The sequence below is a fragment of the Chiloscyllium plagiosum genome, chromosome 16 (assembly GCF_004010195.1).
Source record: "Chiloscyllium plagiosum isolate BGI_BamShark_2017 chromosome 16, ASM401019v2, whole genome shotgun sequence".
NCBI lineage: Eukaryota > Metazoa > Chordata > Chondrichthyes > Orectolobiformes > Hemiscylliidae > Chiloscyllium > Chiloscyllium plagiosum.
This window is the reverse complement of record NC_057725.1, coordinates 9,668,555-9,680,408: the sequence shown is the minus strand read 5'-3', so window position 1 is coordinate 9,680,408 and position 11,854 is coordinate 9,668,555. Positions and strand designations below refer to the sequence as shown.

Below are 11,854 nucleotides of genomic sequence, written 5' to 3'. Positions count from 1 at the left end.
GCACTGGAACGGGTGCTGAGGAGGTTTACCAGAATTTTGCCTGGTATGGTAGGAAGATCGTATGAGGAAAGGCTGAGGCACTTGGGGCTGTTTTCATTGGAGAAAAGAAGGTTTAGGGGTGACTTGATAGAGGTGTACAAGATGATTAGGGGTTTAGATAGGGTTGACCATGAGAACCTTTTTCCACGTATGGAGTCAGCTATTACGAGGGGGATGGATAGCAAGACATTTTTTTCCCATCAAGATTTGACCTCAGATCACTGGATTCACAGTTCAGTGTGCTAACCATTCCACTGTGGAACCATCTTATCAATTCACCTTATGCAGAAAACAATATGTGGTGTACGCTAAAATAATGTTTTGCTCGTGCCCTTTCTCTCGATTCACTTGAACTGTTGAGTTATATACCCCATCTATTTATGGATCCTGACTGAGCACAACATCTAGATGTATCAGTGTAGGGAATTATAAGATGCACCGAAACACAATGAGCGAAGTTTTGGTTCATTGAACTCTATTGACACTCAGTTAAATTATAAAAGCAGAGAATGCTGGAGAAACTCAGCAGGTCTTGTGAGGGGGGGGAGAGAGAGAGAGAAAGAGAGACAGAGCAAGGGAGAGAGAGAAACATCACAATTCTGAAGGAGAGTCATACTGGACTTGAAACATTAACTGTTTCTCTTTCCACAGATACTGTCAGATCTGCTGAGTTTCTCCAGCATTCTTTGTGCTTCGTTCAGATTTCCAGCATCTGCAGTATTTTAAATAATAAAATGGTGGAAATGAAACATACAAGTTTAATGCCAACGCTTTTCAATGGACAAACTACAACTGACCTGTGTGTTCAAGCATAAATTTGCAAAGGTGTTAGCACAAGCTACTTTCCTAAAAAATAACCTTCCAACACGAAGCTATATACGTATGACACAAACCTAAATTAAAGCAGAACATTGGATTACAGTCACTGTCAAACGTTGGGTGCATGGGGTCACAGGTTTCCACAAGGTTAAAATATAAGACAATGCAGTTTATATCACACAAAATGTAATGTTTAGAGGAGCAGAAATCAGTGCATGCTGATGAAAACAAAGGACTGGATTTTACCCGACTTACAGTCAAGGCACAGAGTATAACAGCAGGGAGGTTACGCTGGAAATGTATGTAACAGTGCTTAGGTCACAGCTCGAGTATTGTGTGCAGTTCTGTTATCCACATTATAGGAGGGGTGTAATGCACTGGAAAAGGTGCAAACCCCTCGGTTGAAGAGTCTCAGTTACGAAGAAAGATTGGACGGACTGGGGTTGTTTACCTTGGAGCAGAGGAGACTGAGAGGGCCATGATTAAGATGGATAAAACATGAGGGGCATAGACTCAATAGGAAGGAAGAAGGATTTCCCCTTGATGGAGGGATCAACAACAGAGCACATGGATTTAAGGTGTGGGGCAGGAAGTTTAGAGGAGATGTGAGGAAATACTTTTCACCCAGAGAGTGGTGGGAAATCTGGAACTCAATGCCTGTTAGGGTGGTGGAGACAGAAATCCTAACATTGGGGAAGTATTTAGATGTGCACCTGTGATGTCAAGACATACAAGGCAACGGGAAAAGTGGGAGTAGAATAGTGAGTTGCTTGTTTTTGACTGGCACAGACTTGATGGACTGAAGGCCCTTCAGCCCATCAGATCTGTGCCAGTCAAAATTAAGCAACTAATTAACCTCTATGAGTCCAAAAGGGAAATGGACTGGGAGGTGGGAAGGTCATGTCAGTGGGCAGTAGGTGACATTGGGTAGAAAGCCTGATTGCTTTCCATTGCTGGACAAAGGGTGGTGAATTCTGATAACCAACTGCCCAGTCCAAGGGCCACCTCCTGCTTCCCCTGCCAGCTTTTCATTGGCAGCAGAAAATACTGCATCCACACGGGCAAGCAAGTGGTTAAACCCTTGTGGCTTCTCTGCAAGTGTCCGAGGTGGCCCATGAAAGGGGCATCCCTGGATATGGTATCCATGACTGAATGTCCTGGATTGCAGGGTATCCTTGCCTGGAACCAGTGAGGGGGGCAAAACAGACACACTGGGGGGTTCGAACCCATCTGTCATTGGTGAAGCGAGGAATGCCTGATATCTGACTGAGTTGGGGCCTGGGAGGGCAGACACAGCCCTCAAGTGGACGGCAGCATTGGTGGCCTATTCCAAGACCACCTGGCAGTGGAATGCAAACTCAGGGTTTCTTGGGAACAGGATCAGAGGAGGGGTCCTGCTTTCAGCTTCCAACAATGGGACTTCTCAACTTCTCATCCCAGGACATCCAAACGTGCCTGCATCCAAAGGAATATTGATGAGGAAGCAATTCACCAAGGTGCAAAGAATTCTTAAGCTGACAAAGGAAAGTGAAACACAGCAGAAATCCACTCTTGGCAAGAAGATGTGAAAAAAAAAGAATTGAAAGAAACTTAAATGGAAACAGTGAAAATTCAGAGAATTATCGAATAGATTTGTATTGTGTGCACATCACTGTGTGTATGATGATTTTCATGTCTCAACAAAATATCATCAAGCTCTCAAAATTAATTCTTATCACACGCTGTCTTTCTGCAAGCATAAGTGTTTCTAAAACCTGCTGAACAAGGCTCAGAATTCAATGTTCCCTGTCTACTAATTTATTGTCCAATCTCTATGTTTCTATTGTGGATATCTGCTCAAGGGTAATGCAAAGTTATTGGACTGAGTCCATTTTGGCTTGACCTCAAAACACCTTTGGTTTGTTCCCCAGGTTGCAGCGATTGGCATAACTCCAGCCTGTACTTCACCAATTTTAAAATTCCAAAGATTGCTTGTGCGATCAGAGATAAGAGCAAACGAAAACAAAATAAAAGCTAGAAATACTCAACAGGGCAGGCAGCAGCTGTATGGACCAGAGAAAGAACAGAAAACATAGGAGGAGAAGTAGGCCATTCAGCCCATCAAGTCTGCTTGCCTGTTCAATCAGATCATGGCTGATCAAATAATCCTTAACTCCACTTTCTTGCTATATCCCAATTGCCCTGATTCTCTTACTGATTAAAATTCTGTCAATCTCCACCTTGAATATACACAATGACCCAGTCTCAACAACTCTCTGCAAATTCACAACCCTCTGAGAAAGGAACCCCACCCCCCTCCTCACTTCTGTCTTAAATGTGCAACCCCTTTTTCTGAGGTTATGCCCTCTGGTCCCAGACTCTCGAGCTAATGTTACAGCTTGCTGAGTAGAACGTTAGTGAAATGGAAATGCTGGAGGATGGTGAAGGTTGTGGGGGAGTGGTGGTGGTGAGGGGGGGGGTGAAGCGCAGGAAGAATGAAAGAGAAGATTTGCGACTGGGCAGAAAGATGATTAACTAATAAAACCATTTTATGATGCAACAGCTAAAGGAGTGGCAATGAAAACAGTGAATAATAAAAGGTGTGAACTGCCACATAAAACAGCAATATGCTGACGCAACATGAAGGAATAAAGAAACGAGGAAGTCAGAGGCTGATGCAATGTGTTCTCTCCTGCCACTGCACTGCAGCAGGAAGCCTGGAACTGGAAGGTAGTGCCATAGGTGTAATCAATGCTCCAATTCCCGCCTCCAGATTTTGCCGACTCGGTGCTGTAGTCACCACTGCAGTCAGTGCCCTGTGGGGAAATGCCCCAGAGGGAAACTTAATTTATCTTCATTCTGGCCATCCCTAAATTACTAGAGCACACCCCAGTCGCTCTCATTGGCAGTGGGGATGCAGGTTTGCAGTGGTTCAAGAAGGCAGCACATGATCACCTTCTCAAGAGCAACTAGGGATGTGCAATATAACACTGGAGCAGCCAGCGACACCCACACACAACAAAAGAAGATGAAGAAGCCACTGTCACTTGGTTTCCTCTAGGTGCTCCAGTTTCTTCCCACAATCCAAAACATGTACAGGTGAGGTGAATTGGCCAGGCTAAATTGCAGGGTAAAAACAATGACTGCAGATACCTGGAATCCAGATTCTGGATTAGTGGTGCTGGAAGAGCACAGCAGTTCAGGCAGCATCCAAGGAGCTTCGAAATCGACGTTTCGGGCAAAAGCCCTTCATCAGAAATAAAGGCAGTGAGCCTGGAGCGTGGAGAGATAAGCGGTGACCTTATAGAGGTTTACAAAATCATGAGGGGCATGGATAGGGTAAAGATGAGGTGTTATTCCTCCAGGCGTCTGGTGGTGAGGGAGCAGCGGTGAAGGAGGCCCAGGACCTCCATATCCTCGGCAGAGTGGGAGGGGGAGTTGAAATGTTGGGCCACAGGGCGGTGTGGTTGATTGGTGCGGGTGTCTCGGAGATGTTCCCTAAAGCGCTCTGCTAGGAGGCGCCCAGTAGACTAAATTGCCCATAGTGTTCAAGGAGATACGGGTTAGATGCTTTAGTCAGGGGTAAATGTAGAGTAATAGGTTCGGAGAATGGGTTTGGATGGCTTACTCTTCGGAGGGTTGGTGTGGACTTGTTGGGCTGAAGGGCCTGTGTCCACACTGTAGGGATTCTATGATTCTATGAATGCGTGATAAGTGCTCCCCCTGCAGTTGCAGGGCACCAATCACAACCACAGAACAAAAGAAAAGGGAAAAATAGAACACATTGATTAAGGTGGAAGAAGAGGTCCTAGTCTAACTTTGTACAACTCAATGTCATGTCCAGAAAGCTCCAGAGAGCTGAGTCAAAAGGTGAGATGATCCTTGCACTTCTTTCATTGAAAAGGTCAACATGGGAGTCAGATGGAGAATCGATTTGATAAGCCATTGGAAATTTGGGGTCATGTTTGCTGACTGAGCAGGAGATTTGACACAAAGCAATCATTCAATCTGTTTGCGGCCTCCCCAATGTAGAGGAGCTCACTTCAACCCTCATCTCTCAGTCTCCAGATAGTCAGAGACCGGAAGCATGCTGACAGCTATACCATGGATGGCACGAGGCTCAGTGGTTAGCACTGCTGCCTCATAGTGCCTGGGACCCGGATTTGATTCCAGCCTTGGGTGACTGTCTATGCAGGTTTCCTCCGGGTGCTCCGGTTTCCTCCCACAATCCAAAGATGTGTAGGTTAGGGTGAATTGGCCGTGCTAAACTGCCCATAGTGTTCAGGGATGTGCAGATTAGGTTCATTAGTCACGAGTAAATATATGATAACAGGTTAGCATAATGCATCTGCATGTGTTACTCTTTCGAGGTTCAGTGTTGACTTTTTGAGCCGAAGGGCCTGTTTCCACACTGTAGGGATTCTATGATATACCATGGGTTCTCTTGGAGGTCCACATGCACGGATCATGTGGCAATCACCTGAGACGTTGAAACTTCCAATGGGCAATTATCATCGGAGAAAGTCCCCAACTCTGTCAGAGTTGGAGAATTCAGAGGGTTCCAACGCACTTAAGCTGAGTGGTTAGCCGGGAAGAACGAAATAAACTAAAACTTGCTCCAACTCATATCGAGTCAATAAAGAGTGGAGCTGGAAAAAGCACGGCAGGTCAAGCTGCAGCAGGGGAGTGGATGTTTCAAGTCAGAACCTTTAATCAATCGTGACTCTCCAGCAACTGCAGTTTTCACTATCTCCAACTCACTCGCACTAGGCCTTCCCTCACTCACAATGGAGATATCCAACTCCACTCACCCACAAATATTGATTCCGTCCAGTCAAATCCCCACCTCACCCTTGGCACCCAATGCTGCCCTGACACCGATGTGAGGTAATGGCCGAGTGGTATTATTGTGAGACTATTAATCCACAGACCCAGGTATTGTTCTGGGATCCTGGGTTCAAATTCCTGCCAGATGATGGAAAAATAAAAATATAATCTGGAATTAAAAGTCTCATGATGACCGTGAATCTATTATTAACTGTCAAGAAAAAACATCTGCTTCACTAATGTCCTTTACGGAAGGAAATCTGCCCTCCATACCTAGTCTGGTCTACATGTGATTCCAGACTCATAGCAATGTGTAGTTGACTCTTCACTGCCCTCTAGGGCAGTTAGGGATGGACAATAAGTGCTGGCCTACCCAATGATGCTCACATCCTGTGAATGAATGCAATAAATATATCCCGTACACCAAACCATCCCACTGATTTCCCAATTAATGCTCGATTCACCCAGACATGTGATCATCCAACTCCTCAAACCCCTTGTCCTGCCCCTCCATCGCACAAAATTCCAAATTCACCACCTGACACCTAACACATGTCCAGACCTAATACCAACAGCTGGCCCCTCCTGACCTCTGACTCATGTCCCTGCCACTTCACTGCCCCAACACATCAGCCAGTTAACTTCCTCACCAACCGTGCCCTGGAATCTGTCAGCCAACAACCACACTACGTCTCCGACCCATCACAAGCAAACCCGCCCTTCCTTATCCATTTATGTGCTGCCCTACCCCACACCCTTACCCATCTGGCACCATGATGCCTCACCCACGTACCTCACAAGCTTCCTTGATCTCCTTGGCAAAGAGGCTCAGGGACATTTTGATAGAAATTCTTGTTTAAAAAATTGGTCACCCCTCTAGCTCAGATCTAGCGCTCTGCTGGAAGGTTTCCTGACTGCATTAGGTTCCCATTACTGAAGATGCTGCAAATCAGACATTCAGGCCAAAAAGTAGGGAGCTGCAGGCCAGAGTCAGTACAAAGGAGCAGGATAGCTAAATGTGTATAATTGCCACTTCTCGGAAGAGTTGGCCCATTGTGAGCTGTGAATACTGGAGACAAAATTGACTGCATGAGTTAATCAATATTCCTCTGTTTATCTACATTGGTGAAGATACTAAAAGCTGCAAACACACTAGTCAGCCATCAAAAATCCCTCAAAATCCCAGATCATTATATTTAAGCAACTGCAGATACGGTTGACAATTTTTTTTGTGAGCTAGTAAAGCATATGGGCTTTGAATGATGCAACATCATGACGACATGGTAGCTCATTTTCACAGCGCAAGTGTCCTGGGTTCGATTCTAGCCTCGAGTGACTGTTTATGTAGAGTTTGCACATTCTCCCAGTGTCTGCATGGGTTTCGCCAGGTGTTCCGGTTTCCTCCGACAATCCAAAGATGAGCAGGTTAGATGAACTGGCCGTGCTAAATTGTGTTCAGGGATGTGCAGGTTAGGTGCGTTTGTCAGGGTAAACGTAGGGGAATAGATCTGGATGGGAGACTTATTGTAGGGTCGGTGTGGACTTGTTGGGCCTAATGGCCTGCTTTCCACACTGTAGAGATTTTATGATTTTGAATTTCAGGGGATTAAAGTCTTCGCCACTGAACACTGATCTCTTGGATGGGATTTTTCCACTTTTTATGAATTTGTCCATTGTGAAATTGACCAGAAATCAGGGATATTCTGTCAAAGTGGGACAATTAACTCTGCCAGATTAGTGTGTGAGCAGTGAAGACAGAAACTCTACCTCAGTGTCCCCAAGCCACATCCTAACCAAAACAATCAACCCAACGGTACCGCAGCAAATATCTTTCTGAAGTGTGAAGAAGCATGTGACATAATAAAACAAAGAACTGCAGATGCCCAAAGTGTAAAACAAAAACCGAAATTGCTGGAGAAACTCAGCAGGTCTGGCAGCATCTGTGGAGAGAACACAGAGTTGATGTTTCAAATCCTCTTCTGAAGGAGGGTCACTGGACTCAACATGTTGATTGATATTCTCTCCACAGATGCTCCCAGACCTGTTGCATTTCTGCAGCAATTTCTGTGTTTATTTATGAAATATGGAAAATTCCATTTTGCTTCCCCAGCTAATTAAAGAGGAATACATCTTTGAGTTGTCTCTCACCTCATGTGGAGGAAAGGCAGCATCATATGTTCCATTGTTAAGTAACCTATTCAAACCTGAAGAAAAGAGAAACATCCAATTATTTACTGAGGAGAGGGAGATTGACGTTTTCGCCAGTGCACTCATTTCGCCAAGTTGGTTATCCATTTGCTGACATCTGTTAGCTAAAGGTAGACATCATTTTAAACAAGGTTTGACCTTTCATGGCAGGCAACACAGACCAGAACTGTTTCAAGGTCACAGACCTATCTTCGAGGGGAAAGGTCACCAAGTTTCATGACGCCGCTGCCCCAGGTTGTCCTGTGGATGAGATGATTGTCCCATGAAGGAACCAATCAGAGGCTGGGAAACCAATCAGAGACTGAGAGACCAATCAGAGACTGAGAGACAAATCAGAGACTGAGAGACCAATCAGAGACTGAGAGACAAATCAGAGACTGAGAGACCAAGCAGATGCTCGGAAACCAATCAATAGTCAGAAGATCAATCGGAGGATGGAGGCCTGAGGTCAGGAGACCAATCAGAGGCTAGGAAACCATAGAGTCACAGAGATGTACAGCATTGAAACAGACCCTTCAGTCCAACCCGTCCATGCTGACCAGATATCCCAATCCAATTTGGTCCCACCTGCCAGCACCCGGCCCATATCCCTCCAAAATCTTCCTATTCATATACCCATCCAAATGCCTCCTAAATGTTGCAATTGTACCAGCCTCCACCACATCCTCTGGCAGCTCATTCCATACACGTACTACCCTCTGCGTGAAAAAGTTGCCCCTTAGGCCCCTTTAAATCTTTCCCCTCGCATACTAAACCTATGCCCTCTAGTTCTGGACTCCCCGACCCCAGGGAAAAGACTTTGCCTATTTATTCTATCCATGCCACTCATAATTTTGTAAGGTCACCCCTCCACCTCCGATGCTTCAGGGAAAACAGCCCCAGCCTGTTCAGCCTCTCCCTATAGCTCAGATTCTCCAGCCCTGGCAATATCCTTGTAAATCGTTTCTGAACCCTTTCAACTTTCACAACATCTTTCTGATAGGAAGGAGACCAGAATTGCACACAATATTCCACCTATGGCCTAACCAATGTCCTGTACAGCCGCAACATGACCTCCCAACTCCTGTACTCAATACTCTGACCAAAAAAGGAAAGCATACCAAACGCCTTCTTCACTGTCCTAACTACCTGCGACTCCACGAGCTATGAACCTGCACTCCAAGGTCTCTTTGTTCCGTAACACTCCCTAGGACCTTACCATTAAGTTTATAAGTCCTGCTAAATTTGCTTTCCCTAAATGCAGCACCTCGCATTTATCTGAATTAAACTCTATCTGCCACTTCTCAGCCCATTAGCCCATCTGGTGCAGATCCTGTTGTAATCAGAGGTCCACGACACCTCCAATTCTGGTGTCATCTGCAAACTTACTAACTGTACCTCTTATGCTTGCATCCAAATCATTTATGTAAATGACAAAAGGTAGAGGACCCAACACCAATCCTTGTGGCACTCCACTGGTCACAGGCCTCCAGTCTGAAAAACAACCCTCCACCACCACCCTCTGTCTTCTACCTTTGAGCCAGTTCTGTATCCAAGTGGCTAGTTCTCCCTGTATTCCATGAGATCTAACCTTGCTAATCAGTCTCACATGGGGAACCTTGTCGAACGTCTTACTGAAGTCCATATAGATCACATATACTGCTCTGCCCTCATCAATCCTCTTTGTTATTTCTTCAAAAAACTCAATCAAGTTGGGGATTTATCCACCTTTAACCATTTCAAGACATCTTGCACTTCCTCCTCTGTAACCTGGACATTTTGCAAGATGTCACCAAATATTTCCCTACGTCTATACCTTCCATATCCTTTTCCACAGTGAATACTGATGCAAAATATTCATTTAGTATCTCCCCATTTTTTGTGGCTCCACACAAAGGCCGCCTTGCTGATCTTTGAGGGGCCCTATTCTCTCCCTAGTTACCCTTTAGTCCTATTAGAGACTGGGAGACCAATCAGATGGTTGGAGAACAATCAGAGGTCAGATGACCAATTAGAGGGTAGGAGTGCAATCAGAGGCTAGGTGACCAATCAGAGGTTAGGAGATCAATCAGAGGTGAGTTCACAACAGGCTGGAATGGATGGGAAGTGAGGGAGAGGGCACTTCACAAATCGGGAATCCCTCTCTCTGTTTCCCTTGAACTCTAATTGAGAATAATGTCTTCAAATCCTTTGGTTTAGACAATGGTTACAAAACAGGTTTAGCAGCTTTTCATGTGTAAGATGGTAGTGACAGGGAAGGAGGGACATAAGAGGTGGAGGGGAGGAGGAAGAGACGGGAAAGAGGAGGAGGAGAAAAGGGGGTAAGGGTAGAAGGGGAGAAAAGGGGAAAAGGAGTGGGAGGAAGGCAGAAGGCAAGAGGAGGAGGAGGAGGGAAAGAGGAAGAGGAGAACGAGGGCATTAGGGGAAGGAGAGATGAGGGGGAGAGGGGAAGAGGGGAAGAGGAGAACACAGGAGGAGGAGGGAAGGAGGAGAAGTGGAGGGAAGATTGCGAGGGCAGAAATTCCTTGCAGCATTCTTACCCCAAACAGGTTAGCAAGTTTTACTGAGACCAGAATTCCCCCATCTCCAGACTCAAAAACTGACCCCACACGAGGAAACCTGGAGGTCAACAGGGAACTCCTTTGTAATGGCCTCAATAGTCTCCTGTTGAGCCATTTCGACAATCCATGGGTGGGCTAGCCACTGTGTAAATGCCCCACTTCAACAAATAGCTCCGAATTAGCAATAGGGCCCAGCGGAGTGAGTTTCAGATCCCAAGAGCCTTCATTCTCTGCCCCGGCAGGGATTCAAACCACTTCCCTAAGACCCCACCCAAGTCAGCTACGTATGTCGACCCTGCTTTCCTTCCCACCCACACAGAGCCATGCCTGGAGTGATCATTCACTGCCCCCCCACCCCACCCAATGAATCCAGCGGGTTACTGATCGTTAATAAACCCCGCTCCCTTATTACCCCCTTCTCTGTCCTACAGTACAGTCTGTCACACTTCGATACCCAGCTTCCCCCCTTTACAATTGCACTGAGGCATTGCCCACAGCCTGCAGGTCCCGGTCCCACTGAGTGAAGTCTATGGCTCACGGTGAAAGATGCCCTGACTGAGAAATGCTCCCAAGTCCGATTGTGGCCAATCCCATGGAGTGGGAGGAGCTGGTACCTCTGCCTTACTTAGTCAGGAACCCTGACGGCCGGGTACATCAGGCACTTCATTGCTTCCTTGCTGAACATCCTGTGTGTTTGCTGCTGAGGTTACTGAAACAGAGAGCAGGCCTGATATCCTTGAACATAGAACAGTACAGCACAGTACAGGCTCTTTGGCCCTCAATGTTGTGCCAGCTTTTTATCCTACTCTAAGATCAGACTAACCTATATACCCTTCTTTGTACTGTCTTCCATGTGCCTATCCAAGAGTTGCTTAAATGTCCCTAATGTATCTGACTCCACTACTACTGCTGGCAGTGCATTCCATACACCCACCACTCTCTGTGTAAAGAACCTACCTCTGACATCTTCCCTAAACCTTCCCCCAATCACCTGAAAGAGCCATTTCCGCCCTAGGAAAAAGTCTCTAGCTATCTACTCTATCTACCCCTCTCAACGTCTTACATGCCTCTATCAAGTCACCTCTCATCCTTCTTCGCTGCAATGAGAAAAGCCCTAGCTCCCTCAATCTTTCTTCATAAGACATGCTTCCAGTCCACGCAGCATCCTGCTAGATCTCCTCTGCACCCTCTCTAAAACTTCCACATCTTTTCAATTATAAGGTGACCAGAACTGAACACAATATTCCAAGTGTGAGTGTGTTGCTGGAAAAGCACAGCAGGTCAGGCATATGCCCTTAATCAGGAATGGGGCTTGTGGACCGGGGGCTGAGAGATAAATGGGAGGTGAATGGGGCTGGGTTGGGAGGGAGGGGGGGGGGGGGGAGGGGAAATGAGGAAACTGGTGAAATCCGAGTTCATCCCTAGTGGTTGGAGGGTTCCTA

At 46.2% G+C, this 11,854-nt stretch overlaps 1 protein-coding gene across 1 annotated transcript in view; it reads right to left on the bottom strand.

Moving 5' to 3' along the window:
• Window positions 1-11,854, bottom strand: part of ano3 (anoctamin 3) — a 559,677-nt gene that overhangs the window by 166,737 nt on the left and 381,086 nt on the right. The window contains exon 11 of the mRNA XM_043705429.1: window positions 7,813-7,868. Within this exon, the coding sequence (XP_043561364.1) occupies window positions 7,813-7,868 (56 nt within the window). The remainder of the gene's footprint in view (window positions 1-7,812; window positions 7,869-11,854) is intronic.